Genomic DNA, 17,924 nt, shown 5'->3' on the forward strand with positions numbered 1-17,924 from the left:
TGTTCAGACACAGCATTGAATCAACAAGAAAGCCAAAAAGAGAAGACACAGTTGTTCAAGGACTCTTTGTTTATAGAACTGTTTACCTTGACCTATTTATTTGGAACAAGTCTTTTTACTTAAGTGTTAAGTTTTCATTTTTTTTTTAATTAAAAAGCTATGCATTAGTTAGCAATTAAGAATAGCTTCGCCACTCAACATATCAGAGCCAATAGCAATTCGAATTGCATTTAACTCGAAAAGGTCAAATATATTCATAATATATTTGATTTTGAACAGCTACTTCAATTGATCCTAAGTACTTTTTCTTTCAACGTATCAGTAACTGTATGCAATGTGTCCTATACAACAATAGTTAGCCGTCGCAGGGTAAACGAGACACTGACAAAGAGGGAGAAGGAGACTTCCCTCATACTCATCCAAAAGGGTCTCTTAACCTAGAAAAAAAAATGAAACAATCGCCTGAAAACGTCTGCTTTACAGTTTGACCTTCTCTTGTAAAAAAAAAAGCTCTGACTCCACGCCCGAATCTTGAACTTGCCGTATAAGGTATGACTTAAGTCTATGGTTAGAAGAGAGGTCAATGCTGAATTGAATTCACATACGTACTGATCTTTACTGGTTTGAGAGCTAATTAACTTTGGGCAACTTATTCTGATTCTACTCATACATTCTAGCAACAGAGATGTCAGCCGTTAAACTTAAAAATTATCTATTTTTACCACCTCCCTCCACTCGTTCCGGCCTTTAATCCTTTAGATTCAACCCTAGGTTATGAGGTCACTATGTTTGCACACTAGCAAGACGACTTCGTCGGCTTTTTGTCACCTTCCTCCGTTCGATCGGTCATTCGGCCCAGGTGAGTGGGCTCGGGCCCCTGGCTATCGCAAGTGCAGCCTGACATTATAACCATCCGCTCCCTACTGTCGGCAGCTCGATCATTCAGCCATCACATGCTTCTGAGTCCTCTACATCCTCGGTTGCCTTTTTTGCCTTCTTTTTCCTGTCAGATTCTTGCTTTATTTTTATTTCTTCCGGCTCTTCTATTGCTTTTTCTTCCTATTAGCCTTTTTCTGGACTGTATTACTTTTTGACCAATGTGGTCAATGTAGTTATTCCTAATTATACAGACCGCGACACAAAAGTATTGGCCATTGTTGTTAGCCGCGCATTAGATCAAGAAAAATAAAAAATTAATCGCATAAATTAACTTACAGCGCTGAGACACATCCTATTTTACTGTATAAATAACTCATGTACACCAGTCATACTACATATCCTCAATAGGAAATAAAAAAAAGGAGATAGACTTACGGAATATTTGAGAGGTGAAGTGTTGCCGATGGGGCATAGATATTCTGATAGTTTTTGCTGCCTGGTTTCTTAAAACGATGAAGAGGAGAGGCAGAATAATCTTTGGTCAATCCAGCATCAGGTTGCCCCTCTTTGGGCATTTGAACTCCTTGATGCTTAGATGGCATCACCCGTATTTGTTTTCCAAATAGTTTAACTTTGTCCAAATGTGTTTGAGCTGAAAGAAACATACTACAGAAACTGAGGAAACAACATTAGTACTCGAAAATAACAAGAAGACCAACTTCAATCAAAAATTTTTTACTAAACCATAATCTCTTCATCAATGTAGTCACTCTAATACTTAGTTGTTAATATATCAATATCTATAAACATACCACAATCTACCCTCAAAACCTAAAATACACACCTTCTTCCTTCATTTGGTAGGCAATTTCACACTGAAAACACCAAGATCCATTTTGTAAGGTACAAAAGCCCTCACCAATAAATGAAAAAGGTCACTACTATTATAATATTAATTTTTATTGGATGAAACCGACGACATAACTAAACAACTGATTACGACAGTTGTATTCTGTCAAGAATACTTTCTTGACATACAATTTTTAGACCAGAAAGACGGAAAACGTAAGAAACCATGACCAGTAGAAACCTTAGGCATGAAGCTGACTATAATCAAGATACTAAACATGATCACTAAGTTGAGTCTGCTTACAAAGTTCTAAAGCACTGTTACGGTAATATACTACTTAAAAAAACTTGCTCTATATAATTTTATTACTTACATAACATTAATAGCATATAAGTAAAAAAGGCTTGTCCCCGACCGTAGCATATGTTGGTGCCATTTAGATAGGTACATTTACTTTATATTATGGTAGTTTTTAGCAGGAGGGATACGGGGTACAAGACTGATCGCAGGGACCGAAAAACCTACTCACACATATCCATTAAATTACAGTGTTACTGAGATACCAAGACCACAGAATTAATAAATTACAATAAAAGTTCTCGTTGTTTCAGTAAAGCTAATAGATATTAGTCTTTGCATCCGAACATCCTTATTAAAAAAAAAACTTATACGAAAAGTAGCGTTTGAATTGAGGCACAAGCATTACTAATCGAAACTTCAAGTAGAAAATAAGACCCGAGTCCACTTTTTTAAGGTTAAGAACACCAAAAGTAACTAAGACCTTATAACCAAGAGATACAACTTTCTTCTTCATGAATTTTTCAGCTGTTAGTTTATGGATTTGGCAAAAATGGTTCCTTAAAAACTATTTTTCGTTAATCCGTTGCTTCGTCGATATTACAATGACAACGCACTTCTGACATTATTTATGCAGGCTTATACATTAATTTCTCCCCCTAAATTTCAACGTCTGCCTTGTTCAAAGGATTAAAAGCTGATATCTATTTGAAACTGGTTCTCAACCTATGATTTATCAAAAATTTCTCATTGTTGCAGAATACTTAGCGAAACAGTAAGAAATGTTGTCATGGCTACTCTCCCTTGTTTAAACTAGCCCCAGACAATTTACAACCATAATTCATATTTTTATTGCAACTAAATTTTTAAACAACAGCCTTGTGTTATCTGGAACCTAACACCTTAAGTGAGTACTAAAATAAAGCGATTTAGGAAAAGGAAAAGCATGAGAATGTTACATAGTAAAGTAAAAGGAACCTTATACAGGAAAATAAAGTATAAAAAAAAACACGGCTTGTTTATGTTTTATCTTCACACCAGAAGGAGGATACAGTTCAGGGAAACATTATGAAATATTTTGACACCTTTTCAGAATCATTCAAGGCTCTTTCCCACCAAAATAGAGGGATATATAGGAGAAAGAACGAAAAAACAGGAAGACGCAAAAGAGGAGAGAGGGAGAGAGAGAGGTTTCAGTAATAAAATTAAGATTGAATTAAGTGAAGTAAACAGGTATTATTTTTCCATGCTCTTCTCTAAAAAACTAGAAATCATGCCAACTCTTTACGGATTTTCTTCCTTAAAAAACAAAGGGAAAACAGCTCCCAATGGAAGAAAGGCACGTAAAATACTGAGATAAAAAATATTCTTCAGAAAAAAGGGAAATATCCACTGTTATTTTTCAAAGAAACAAATTCCAGGTAATCAAACAGTTGGTAACGAACTGTAGCGAACCGGCTCAATAGTAATCGAAACTCTAAAAAAAACGAAATTTTTATAACAATAGTTACATCAAAACAATCGTATTTTAATGCTGATTTTAAATATATAAGTTTCATCGAGTTTAGATTTACCCATCAAATGTTACGAGCATGAGAAGACTTGCCCAATTTTAGAAAATAGGGGGAAACACCCCTTAAAAGTCATAGAATCTTAACGAAAATCACACCATCAGATCCAGCATATCAGAGAATCTTATCGCAGAAGTTTCAAGCTCCTATATACAAAATGTGGAATTTTGTATTTTTGCCACAAGACAGATCACGGATGCGTGTTTATTTGTTTTCCCAAGGGTGATCCTATAGACCCAGTGGTCCTCGAATGTCGCGAGAGGGATCATTCTAACGGAAATTAAAAGTTCTAGTACCCTTCTTTCCCTCACAGTCCCCGTGGGAGGGGCTGCAAGTTACAAACTTTGACCAGTGTTTACATATAGTAATAGTTATTGGGAAGTGTACAGACGCTTTCAGGAGGATTTTTATGGTTGGAGGAGGGAGCTATGCGAGGGAACTTTCCATGGAGGAATTTGTGATGGGGAAGAAAATTCCCATGAAGAAAAAACAATGAAAAAATAAATACGAAAGTTTTTTTCAACTAATAGTAAGGAGCAGCATTAAAACTTAAAACCAACAGAAATTAATACGCATATGAGGGGTTCACTTCCTCCTAATGCCACACTCTTTATGCTAAAGTAATTTTATTACTTTCAACTATTTATTCTACGGCCTTTGTGATTCAGGGCTACCCCCTGATTCACTCTTTTCTGATTTCATTCTTAAGGAATTGGGACAAATTTAAGCTTTAGTGTAAAGAGCGAGGTATTGACGAGGGGGTGAAGCCCCTCATATAAACAATAAAAACATACGAATATAGAAGTTCGTTACGTAAGTTAATTCGTAAGTTACGTATATTTTTACTAATAAAAACATTCGTAAAAAAATTGAAGTTCTAGCTGACTTTTTAAATAACCAAAAAAAATTGGAGGGTAACTAGGCCTACTCCCGCGATCCTTTTTTTCTCAAAATTGTCCGATCAAAACTATGAGAAAGCCATTTAGCCAAAAAAATAAATAAATATGCAAATTTCGTCTTAATTATTCATGTGCGGAGAGCCAAAAACAAAACATGCATTAATTCAAAAACGTTCAGAAATTAAATAAAAAGAACAAGATTTTTTTTAAACTGAAAGTAAGGAGCGACATTAAAACTTAAAACGAACTGAAATTACTCCGTAAATGAAAGGGACTGTTCCCTCCTCAACGCCCCACTCTTTACGCTCAAGTTATTTATTGTTTTATAAACTAGAGTTGAGAGAAAGAGTCAAACTTTAGCGTAAAGAGGGGGGCGTTGAGGAGGAAACAACCCCTTTCATATACGGAGTAATTTCTGTTCGTTTTGAGTTCTAATATTGCTCCTTACTTTCAGTTAAAAACTTGTTTTTTATTTAATTTCCAGTATTAAAAAGAGACAGGAATCCTTTTTGCTTAGCTTTCAATCACATTCAGATTTCGCTGAAATTGATTGACCTCTTTCTAGTTATATATATATATATATATATATATATATATATATATATATATATATATATATATATATATATATATATATATATATATATATATATATATATATATATATATATATATATATATATATATATATATATATATATATATATACATATATATACATATATATACATATATATATATATATATATATATATATATATATATATATATATATATATATATATATATATATATATATATATATATATATATATATATGTTTTATCTGAAAGTAACGAGCAACGTCAAAACTCGAAACGAATAGAAATTATTCCGTCAATGTAGGGGTTTCCCCCTCCTCAATGCCCTGCTCTTTACGCTATAGCTTTTATGTTTCAGAAGCCGTTCTAAAAAAAATTAAGAAAACAGTCAAACTTTAGCGTCAAGAGCAAGATATTGAGGAGGGGGGTAGCCCCTTCATATACGGAATAATTTCTGTTGGTTTTGAGTTTTAATGTTGCTACTTGCTTTCTGAAAAAATAAACTTTTAATTTCTGACCGTTTTTCAAATAATCCCGGTAAATCTGGCTCAACCTCCATGAAAAATTCCCTCCCCTCATGGGAAACTACTCCGTGGAAACTTCCTCACACGAAAAATACAGACACCCGTAAAATGCCCCCGGACAATTCCACCCTCGCAGGAAATCCCCTTCCCCCCATGTGAAAGTTCTTGCGGACGATTCAGCCTCAAGAATTCTTCTTAGCATACTTTCATTTGGAAAAGACTTTTTTCCCGGAAATCCAAACACGCTGACAACTGTCTCCCCCAGAACATGAACAAGAGAGAGAGAGAGAGAGAAAGAGAGAGAGAGGAGAGAGAGAAAGAGAGAGAGAGAGAGAGAGAGAGAGAGAGAGAGAGGAGAGAGAGAGAGAGAGAGAGAGAGAGAGAGAGAGAGAGAGAGAGAGAGAGAGGGAGAGAGAGAGAGAGAGAGAGAGAGAGAGAAAAACCTAGTGAGATAATTCATTAGCTTTATTCTTATTTCCTTCTTTTGTTTGGCAGCAGATCAAATGATTTCTCCCAAACATTATAATTGCATAATAGTTCTCACGGCTTGTAATCTACAAACAAAAACATTGATCTGAGTCATTATTGCATGAAATTGGATTAGTACAAACTTGAAATATGACGTCAGAATATGTCCCGGTTACCTGGACACCAAAGAAAACCGTTTCTCCATTCTAAGTTCCCGCGTTTCCTTCCCCAACCTAGTTTGGATTTACTCTCACCAGCTGTTCTTCCCTCAAAAGAGAGTTCAAAGTAGTCTGGGTTACATATCTATTCAATATGACAATGAGAAACCATTCTCTCAACCGGAAACGGTAAGGGATTAAATCTTAAAAGAAAGTTGGATAGATGCAGTCCAAATATCTATACAAAGAAATCTTCGAGCTGTAAAGAAGGTATTAACATGTCTTAGAGCATACTAATGATGAACTATCTCTCCTTTCCCCACAGAAAATAATAATACAAATTAGGAAACAATAGACTTTGTTGGTTGCTGTTTAGTTGACGTTTGAGCGAATCAACCGCTTATATACGAGTGATCCTCTACTAAATCTTGGGCTCTAACCGGAGCCACGTCACTTTGAATATCAAACATATATATATTTGGCATAGGCCACGTCAACACTTAAAATATCATGGGGTTGTACTAAGACGTTGTACAGAGTGTTCTTGCTTAAATCACTGACATTGTAAATTTAACATCCTGCTATGGACACATAACACGTTATATACTTAGTCAATAGGTATACAGCCTTTCTATGGGCTACTTAGGGGACATTGCATGACTTAGGATTGCTCGCATTGTAAATGCATCAAAATACTTTAAAAATTATATTTCTAAATACACTTCTTTGTACACCATATTTCCTACACTTCACTAGGATATTTCTAACACACATTTACAGATTTCAAAGTAATAGTATATTACAGATATCACAGTAAGGAGACCTAACTCTGCCCATTTATGCAAAACTGAATAGGTTTTGACATGACCTGTCTTCAATCTGAAAATAATAGTGCATATTATCAGCAGATTCATTTACAGCAATTCCAACATGCGCTGGGACCCATACGAGATGTATGTCCTCCCCCATAAACTCTAATGACCAAACAATTTGATGAATGCTATAAACTATCTCACGACTAGGGTCAGGTTCCTTCATCAGGTATTGAAGAACTGATGCAGTCAGAACAAATCATCCAACTCTGTGCTTCTCCATATGACTTGATAAAAGCTAATGTCTTATATAATTCTATCACCTCGATTGAAAAAACAAAAAAACAAAACAGATAGGCTTCTTGGTAACTTGAAACTATATGAAATTGATATACCGGGGATCACAACTGCATAAAACAGCACCCTTGTCTGAAATAGGTCCGTCAATGAACTTTGTTACTAAAACTGTTTCGCATAACGAAACTTTTGATAAAGAAAATTAAATTTCATGATATTTTTGTGCATTAATACATCCTATTAAAACCATTTCGACGATATTTTTTATTTCAAAACATTTTATGTTTCAAATTTACTAAGTAGTAACAGATCACTATGATGAGAGTATGAGACAGTGCCGAATTTTATTTTAGGCATTTGGTAATTTTGTGGAGATATTTTAACCTGTTAAATTTCGAAAGACGAAAAAGACTGAACACAAGAGATTGATACACAAAAAAAGAAAACAAACGGAAACGGAGGGGGGGGGGGGCAGAAATCTACATTCTTTTTTTTTTCTTAATAAACAGATGAGCCTTAATATATATATATATATATATATATATATATATATATATATATATATATATATATATATATATATATATATACTTGTAATGCAAACTCGAAAATTTTGGCGCTGGCAATTCAAAAGCCGCAATCACCCAAGTATTCATAATAGCCTTACCTAGGTAAGCTTGCTGAGGTTCACTCATTTGGATAAGTGCAGTATCCTTCTTGTTAAACAATATCTTCACACGTTGTACATCACCATAAACCCCTTGAAAAAAAAGAAAAAAAGGTCAAGTTTGAGTTCCATTTGTTTCAATAAAGGAACAACAACAAAAAATAATATCCCGAAGGGCTCAATAGCCCGTTATTTGCGAAACGACTTACAATAACTAATTAACGGAAAAAAGTGGGCATATTCATACTAAACAATGCCTAAATATAAAACGATAAGCAAAAAGAGATCAACTCACCGACAGTCCATGGAAAATTAGTATAAATATGAGTTAAAACAACAACATGAAAACAGCCCCCTTCTAAACCTAATTTCCGGATAAGATTTGCCTGTTTAAAAAAATCAAGTGTGTGTGTGTACACCTCTTAGTAATGCCCAAAAAAAGCCAGCTAGTCAAGATATAAATAAAGATTTACACCTAATAATTAAGGGACCACTGGAATCTATATAGGCTATAAAATACCACCCCCCAAATGTAGACTATAATAAACATAAATGAATTAAAACTAACAAACCAGAATTTGATACAATGGCAAGAACCAACTGAACGCTGATAATGGTAGCGAGCGACTTGAGGGGAGCGAGGTGGCATTAGGCCATATTAGCAAGGGCCAAATGCCGAAGCTCAATTTTCGTGTGGGACAGCCTAGAGCCAACGGAGGGGGAGGGAGACAAAAAGCTGATTCTTTTTCTGACACGTATATACTAGCAGCGAAGCCCGTTGAACGACAGAAATAAATAAATGCACCGTATTCTCTTTTTTGAGGATCGAAGAAATATTGTTTTACCTCCCCCCTCACATCCCCCACAAAAAAATCCGAAGTCGTAAATCGAATCAAAAAACTATGATTTTGGAAATGCTTATTGACGGAAAGAAAATACCCCTCTCGATTCAATCGAATTCTTTATCCCCGACATGCATAAAATAATCAAATATCGTTTTTTTACTCAACTGATGCGAAATACATTCAAAAAAGAACACTCGTAATATTTTACATATTCAAGAGGCTCCTGGTAGATTTTTCTGTTCTTTTCTTAATGCATTCTTCATGGTTTTTTAGAGCCTATATCAATTTTCATGGTTCCAAAATTATTTTACAGTATTTTCAAGTCTCCTGTCTCCAGGCCCCCCTCCAAAATAGGTGTCAACGTTGATACGCCCAATCAAAATGTTAATAATATTAACAGCAATGGAGAGAAAACGAAGTACATATACATTACACGGATCAATATTTCTGTAAATTAAAAACTTTGAACTTCTGCTAGCATTCCCCTTCATATAAACTTTTTCATAAAAAAGACTAAAGAGCAAGTTGAAACTTTTTTAATTTAGCCCTAAGACACTAAACCCTTTTATATGTAAATTATAAAACCTCTTTCAAAACATTCAACATGTTCGAAAAACAAGATTTATCGATTTAATTTCAATTCATGAATAGTCACGCTCTTCCTTAGATAATATTGAATAAAACGGCCAAATTGAGCCCATCCGGATCGGAAATACGGAAATTTAAAAAGATCAAACACCCTTATAAATTAATTGCTTGTCTCCATAGTAAAGGCAAGAAAATCCGTCAAGAATATTGCTAAGCAACCGTTCACTTTAAAAATCATCAATATTAGGGCTTTCTAGATCAGCAAGCAAAAATAAGGAGAAAACATCCTAAGTTAACAAACTCGAAACGGAACAATTCCTAATCCGCCTTAAAATCATGAGAAAACAAAGCTTTAATTTATTTATTTCATCAGAAGTATTCATGGGTTAATTTGACACATTTATTTTAAAACACGATAGAAACCTGGACATAATTTTATTTCTTTAATGTTTGTTTTTCATGTATACAAAGAGCGAGAAGACGACGTTTCCCCTTTTTTCGACCAAACGAATTTATTTATTTTTACTTGCACTCAAATCACCTTTTCTCCAGCGTAAGAAGTAAAACGGTTGGCTGTAGCTAAGGAGTGTGGCCATGACAGCTCAGACACCTGGGGCATGGAGGCAATGGGACTTTTGAAACCTGAGTTTCGATCATGTCGGATCCAGCCCGTCATACAGAACAAAAAAGCCTTAAGACCTTGGTTAAAAACAACGCTCGGATAAAGACGATTTATAGTGCCTGTTTAGGTTTCGCAACACATGCATGAAAGAAAGTCCACACAATTTTTACAGCAGCTCTTAAAACTTTAGAGGAAGGCACCTTTCGCCGAGTAAATTCAGAATCAATTTATAAGTATCACGAAAAAGATTTTTTTGATAATAATTAATCTATTATATTTTATTAACAATGGGACAAAAAAAAAAGATCATTGAGCCAAAGAAAAAAAGACCCCCCCCCAAAAAAAAACAAAACAAAAATTAAAACAATACTTCTTATAGAGATGGTGGACTTTTAATAAAACATCCCTAAATGGATTTGAAATAGGCAATTCAAAGTCTTCGTGTATATATATATATATATATATATATATATATATATATATATATATATATATATATATATATATATATATATATATATATATATATATATATATCACTTTTCTTCATCTTAAAAAAACTCAAGTAAAAGAAGTCTTAATATAAAAAAAGAACCAAAAAACCTGACAATTGGAAAAAATTATAATATTATTTATATATATATATATATATATATATATATATATATATATATATATATATATACATATATATATATATATATATCTATATATATAAAAATAAGTTGTCTGTCTGTGGATGTGTGGATGGATCAGGTGACGTCATGTTTGTTCGCATATGACGTCTGAATTATTTCACACTAATACAAAAGAAGAAAAAAACTAAAAAAGGTAAAAACTACAAAAAAAACTAAAAAGAAAAAAAAAACTAAAAAAGCTAAAAAACTAAAAAAAACTAAAAAAAGTAAAAATCTAATAACTAAAAAAAACTGAAAAAAATAAAAAAAGGCAAAAACTACAAAAAAATAAAAACTAATAAAAAAACTAAAAAAGCTAAAAAACTAAAAAAACTAAAAAAAACTAAAAAAAGGTAAAAAACAAAAAAAAACTAAAAACTAAAAAAGAAAAAACTAAAAAAAAGGAAAAAACTGAAAAATAAGAGAAAAAGAAAACTAAAAAAATATTAATAAATATAAAAAATATAAATATAAATATAATATAAATTAGCAATCAACAAAGCACCGAGACACAAATGTCGACCGGGACACAGGGAGTATAAATGACGACCAGGACATAAGTAAAAAAAAAAAACTAAAAAAACTAAAAAAATGGTAAAAACTACAAAAAAACTAAAAACTAATAAAAAAACTAAAAAATCTAAAAATCTAAATAAACTAAAAAAGAAAAAAAAGAAAAAAGGAAAAAAATAAAGGAGAAAAACAAAACTAAAAAACGAATGTACATACAGACCGGGACACCGGGATACAAATGACGACCGGGACACAGGGAATATAAATGACGACCGGGACACAGGGACACAACTACAATGGGGACGCCGGGGGGCACATGGGGATATAAATGACGACCGGACACCGGGACACAAGGAATATAAATGACGCCCGGGACACTCAAAGAGAAATCACAGACTGGAACACCGGGACACAAATGACGACCGGGACACAGGGAATATAAATGACGACCGGGACACAGGGACATAACTACAAAGGGGACGCCGGGGTGCACAGGGGGATATATAAATGACGATGGCGACTCAGGGAATGGTCGATTAGCAATCACCATCAACAAAGCTCAAGGGCAATCATTAGAATCATGAGGTATAGATCTGAATACGGATTGTTTTCCCATGGACCATTATATGTTGCATGTTCAAGAGTCGGTAAACCTGACAATCTATTTATATGCACAGACAATGGGACAGCAAAGAATGTTGTATATTCGCAAGTTTTACGTAGTTAAAAACGTATATATATATATATATATATATATATATATATATATATATATATATATATATATATATATATATATATATATATATATATCTATCTATATTCACAGGTGGGACATAGGGACACAACTACAATGGCGCGTAACTAATATGGCGCGTAACGACTTACGCGCGCGGGGGGGCTTGGGGGGGGGGGCGCGAAGCGCCCCCACCAACTAGGTGTTGGGGTGGCGCGAAGCGCCACCCCAACAGCTAGTATATATATATATATATATATATATATATATATATATATATATATATATATATATATATATGTATGTATATGTACCCGCTATATCTTATTTTGAGCCTCTAATGAACTCCATTATCATGCAAACACAAAAAAGACACAAACACACACGCATAGACATAACCACATAAGAGGAGCTTAAAGATAATAATAATTGCAAAGACAAATACTGGTTTCAATTAGACAATGAAGATAGAAAAAACAAAATAGTACTACAAAGAAAACTAGGAGCTACTAGAACACTCCTGAGCAAAGATCATACTTCAGTAACGACGAAAAAAAATATAAAAAATCTACCTTCTAAAATTCTCTACTTTACTGAATACGCATCAATTTAAAAAAAAATCCTCGTTTCTTAGGATTATTTTGCATTTGAATCTCAATAATTTTATTTAATTAAAGAAACATTTCAAGATGTCACATTTTTTGGTATTTATGATCTTTGCTTCTGAGCAAGAAGAAGAAGAGGAAAAACCTACCGAAAAGTGTAAAGAGGGCATCTGGAGTAACTGTCTAAAATAGAGTAGAATAGACCCACAGGAGCAAAAGACGAAAACGGAGCCAGAAATAGGGCAAGAGACCAGCAGGAGCCAGACGAATCAGCAAATAGAGAAAAAAACACAAATCAGTTCACATTATTTCAACATTAACGACTTATTTAAAAGATAGCATTCATTCCTCTTTTAGATGAAAGTATTATAATAAGATGAAAAAGAGAGAAAGAGAGAGAGAAAGAGAGAGAGAGACAGATAAAAAATAAAAATCACTTCTGCATCTTTTTCAACGAATATTTAAACATAAGTCACAGAGCTATTCAAAAAGCAGAACCTACCTATGAAACTAGCATATAAAAGAAAAAACAGAAAAAAAGGTTTTTTTTTTTAGAGGCTCAACTATCAAAATGCCTCATTCCTTCACCAAAAACAATATTACGCGTAACCGTTCTGATGGACGACCAACATATGGCGATTGAATATAGAATAAAAATAGAGGAGCGAAAAACAAAAGGTTAGTCTTGTTATGGGTCCCACTTAAATTGAAACTTGGGGACTTAACCAACTGAGAATTAAAATTTTAGTTAAGCTTCAAATTTATTTTATTATAAAAAAGTAACTAAACAGTAATGACTAGAATGAACAACACAATATAAAACGGGAAAACAATATTATGTCTCATATTTATTAAAAGTATTGCATAATAGTAAAAAACAAGTTTCAGAAAAATAAAGATTTTCTTTTCTGTATTTTTTTTTTCAAAGGAGAAATTACTGTCTCAATGCTTTTCGAATGACAAATTACATAACATTATTCCAATGGAAGAAGGGAAAGGCTTTCTTTGTATAAAAATAAATGTATTGCTAAAAGCATTAAAAACGCATAATTTTCAAGATAATCGATTTGTCTTTACAGCCATTTGATATGAACAAATGCATATGAATTTACAACTTTTAAGACTTAAACAAAAATGGAAATCCCCAACTCTAAATGAGCAGCTCAGTTATGAAACCTCGAACATATACAACTTGAAAATGAAAAATAAACTGCAATGATCCCAAACGGAGTTTTTTTTGATGATTCAGGCAAGTATTCTTCATTATTAAATAATGAAGGTAATCCAATAAGGATTCTTATTATTTCGTCACAATAAATCACCTCTAGATAGTCTTAATTACCAAGGCTAAGAGCGTTATCAACTGATTCTGACTAAAATCTTAAGAGTATTTTCTCCCTAAAATCTTACTAGATCACAGCCTAAGTGAAATAAATGGCGTTTAAAAACCTTAAATATGGGCCAAAAGCAATTTGAATTAAAATGGAATAGTTGTGGGCATCAAGTCATGGATAATTTTAGAAAAAGCCAAGACAGATAGTCCCATTGAGTGAGAAGCAAACCTGGCATTAACCCCCCCCCCCCCCTATTAGGATTGTATAAAATGATGTTAGTTTACTTGTTAGTAGATATATTTATCTATTATCCGTCCATGCGTCATCCTAGGGCAGTAGAACCAAGGTAGATAGTCATAAAGCTAAGATAGTGATAGGACCTATAGTACTCCAAGTGTTTGGTTAATTTGGCACGGGTAAACGGCAAGACTATTTGAAATAAAAATCCACTCTCTGTTTGTAAGTTGATCAATTTCACAGAGAAGCTCAAATGCGCCTATTTACGGCTCTTCGAGATATTTCAGAGACCAGTGGAATCAATTCCTTCAAAAATGTCTTGCTTGGTATTTCCACTGTAAAAAATTAATCTCACCACATAGATTTTGAAAACAAGTTTTGTCCCCTCCCCCATCATTTTCGTGAGTTGGCACCACTGTGGGAGTCCGTAACCATAGAATAGCGATTCCCACATAGGGGTTAATTCGAGTTCTACCTTCTTCGGACTAACACTATCGATAGTAATTGGAGCCGGTCGCAATTTGTAAGTCACTGACTTTACGCCAGAAAAAAAACTGCATTACCAATTTTCAAATAGTTGGAGGTAACAAACTGTAGGTAAGGAGTGAACCCACTCAATAGCAACCGAAATTCAAAAAAACGAAATTTCGATACCAATAGACACATCAAACGAATCGGATTTTTATGCTGATTTTCAAATATACAATTTTCGTCAAGTTTAATCTTACTCATCAAAAGTTACGAGCATGAGAAAATTTGCCTTATTTTCGTAAAAAAGGGGAAACGACCCCTAAAAATCATAGAATCTGAAAATCAAACCATCAGATTCAGCGAATCAGAGAACTCCACTGTAGAGGTTTCAAGCTCTTATATGGGAAAGTGTGGAATTTTGTATTTTTCCCAGAAAAAAGATCAAAGATGCGTGTTTTTTTTTCAGGGGTGATCTTACCAACCCAGTGGTCCTAGAGCATCGCGAGAGCGCTCATTCGAAACGAAACTAAAAGTTCTAGTGCCCCTTTTAAGTGACCAAAAAATTGTAAGCAACTAGGCCCCCTCCCGCGCTCACTTTTTCCCCAAGTTGCCCCATCAAAATTTTGAGATAGCCATTTTGTTCAACGTAGTGTAAAAGTTTAATAGCTATGTTTTTGAGGATGACTTAATCCCTCAGTCTCCAGGGAAAGAGCTGCAAGTTATGAACTTTGCCCATTGTTTACATATAACATTGGTTATTGGGGTGTAAACGTTTTCAGGGGGATTTTTTCAAGCGGGGGAAGGGGTTACGTGAGAGGATCTTCCCATGGAGGAAGTTTTTATGGGGAAATCGAATTTTCTATGAAGGGGGCCCCGGATTTCCCAGCATTATTGAAAAAACGATCAGAAATAAATTTAAAAAGTTTTTTCAACCGAAAGTAAGGAGCAACATTAAAACTTAAAACGAACAGGAATTATTACGTATATGAGGGGGTTCACCCCCTAGTCAATACCTCGCTCTTTACGCTAAATTTTAGTATTTTCAAAAAAGCTATTTATTCTAATTAAACCACCTTTGTGATTCAGTTGTCATCCTTGAAGAATAAAAAAAAAAATCCAACTTTAGTATTGACTAAGGGGCGAACCCCTTCGTACACGTAATAATTTCTGTTCGTTTTAAGTTTTTATGTTGCTCCGTTCTTTCAGTTGAAAAAACTTGTTCTTTTTTTCAAATTAACATGGATAAGAGATGAAACTTTTAAACACTGTAATCGATATGAAAATTTAGTTTTGATCATTAATTTGTGAAGTTTCGTCTGATGTATCAATGCATAATGCCGCCCAAAAGCAGAATTATATGGGTCATTATTCTCATTATTACATTCTTTTTACAAGAATAAAATGGTAAAATTTAGAGATAGCGGCTTTTTGCTATCTCTTGCTTACTTGGCAAGGCGGATGACACTTATATGATTGGACATGCGGCCCAAAGATGAGGCTCAAAGTGTTCCGCCTCCAGGTCGCTAGTTTTAATAAACATAAAAAAATTTGGTACTAGGCAAACGACCCCTCTCCAATCAAAATATATGCCTAGAAAAGGGCTTTCAACATTATACCTGAACGTGCACTGCTACTCTACTTGTGAGGTTTCAAAGAGTTGTGAAAGAACTTCGTTCACCTAGCTTAGTAGCTTTCGGATAGTGAAAAGCTTTTGTCCTAGTAAGTCCTACAAAAACAGGATTAAACTATTTACACCTGGCAGCTACTATGACGAGCAACATAACGAGTAACAAGATACAACAATTTACCTCCTCACTGAGATTGGAAACAAGTAGAACGCAGCCAGCACCAGTTTGTCCCGGCAGACGAAGGGCTGCAGTGTTTAAAGCAGCAGCGCCAGGAAGTTGGAGTCCTAGAATATATAAGAATATCAGTACCTTCCAATCAATCATTCTTAAACTATTAGGCCTTAACTCATTTCTTTCTTTAATCTTAACGCTCTCTTTGTGTAAAACACAGTCTACTTTAATGATGATTAATACTGCCTTAGTCAATCTATCCGTTCCCACCAATGCATCTATGTAGACGAGTGTCATAAGGGAGTCAAGGAAGTTTACCACTTTCTGAAAGTCAGAACAGCGTTTTATGGTTAAAATACATGGAATTTAACTGTAAAAAAAGCAAAATGTGAGCGGATTCGAATAAAAATTCCCTTTCTCTTTTGACTAACTTGCTTTACCTTTTTTTTTCATTTCACAAAGATTAATACTACCACTTTTTGAATGACACTCTCCATTGCGGTATGCTAAATTATGTTTATAGTCAAAGCATATGGTTTAGGAGCCGAGAAATAAAGAGGCAGCTATCCGATAGGAAATAACTCTTGGTTAACAGTTCTGGAGAAACGAAAAAAAATATATTAAGGTGGTACAGCTCCAACAGTTTAACCCCCCCCCCAAAAAAAAAAAAAATCTTATTTATACTAATCACTGAAATAACTTTTCTAGAAATAACGAAGTTGATAACAATATTGATGACCCTGTGTATCCATTCCAACACACAAGATATTATAAAACATGGAGTGATTTTCAAGCATGAAAATTCACTTCTAACCAGTAAAAACGCATGGAAAATATTTATGAAACTAGACCCTAAACCATTCAAGACTTTATTCCAACAAGTAGTAAGGCTAGAGAAAAATACATATGAATTAAAGTAGTCAATTTTTCAATTCCTAAAATCGGACAAGGGACTACAAGCAAGCAAAAATACCCATAAGGAGAAAAAAGAGCCGCCAACCTCTACTTATCCAAAATTCAAGACCAAAAAATTAATCGAAGATTTCGATGTAAAAATGGCAGAAATTGATAAAGCCATAGGACTTGGGAAAACCATAGAAAAGAGGAGAAAAAGATCAATAAGCGAAAACCAAAACCCAGATACAAACGATATAGAAGACCCAAGCATAAACAAACCAATTAAAACCAAATTAAGAGAAAGAAAATTTTATGATGGACAATGTGCACTTTTAAATGAGTTACCCACGGTATGGAATTTCTTTAAAGAGTTTTGGAATAGACCAAAGCCATCTAATACGATTGACAAGCAACCAATAAAAAAGGAAATAAATTTATCTGAAATAAAACCAACTATAATCCAAACGGAACCCAGTGCAAAAATTCTGCAAGAAATCGTTCCAACTGAAGTCCAAACAGATGTAATTGAGTCGATTCTTGTAACAAAAAAATACCGGAGACAATAAGGGGTATAGAAGACATAGAAGTATCGTCTAA

General features: G+C 33.9%; 1 protein-coding gene across 4 annotated transcripts in view; it reads right to left on the reverse strand.

Moving 5' to 3' along the window:
* LOC136038510 (polypyrimidine tract-binding protein 1-like) overlaps nt 1-17,924 on the reverse strand; it is a 35,053-nt gene that overhangs the window by 8,186 nt on the left and 8,943 nt on the right. For 2 of the 4 annotated variants that reach the window (XM_065721605.1, XM_065721607.1), the window contains exons 2-6: nt 16,523-16,543; nt 16,440-16,474; nt 12,739-12,772; nt 8,004-8,096; nt 1,315-1,531 (exon numbers count right to left, since the gene is read on the reverse strand). In XM_065721605.1, coding sequence (XP_065577677.1) covers nt 1,315-1,531; nt 8,004-8,096; nt 12,739-12,772; nt 16,440-16,474; nt 16,523-16,543 — 400 coding nt within the window. Of the gene's footprint in view, nt 1-1,314; nt 1,532-8,003; nt 8,097-12,738; nt 12,773-16,439; nt 16,544-17,924 lie in introns of all 4 variants that reach the window. The other 2 variants (XM_065721604.1, XM_065721606.1) reach the window with 1 other exon arrangement.

Source organism: Artemia franciscana, chromosome 18 (assembly GCF_032884065.1).
Source record: "Artemia franciscana chromosome 18, ASM3288406v1, whole genome shotgun sequence".
Lineage (NCBI taxonomy): Eukaryota > Metazoa > Arthropoda > Branchiopoda > Anostraca > Artemiidae > Artemia > Artemia franciscana.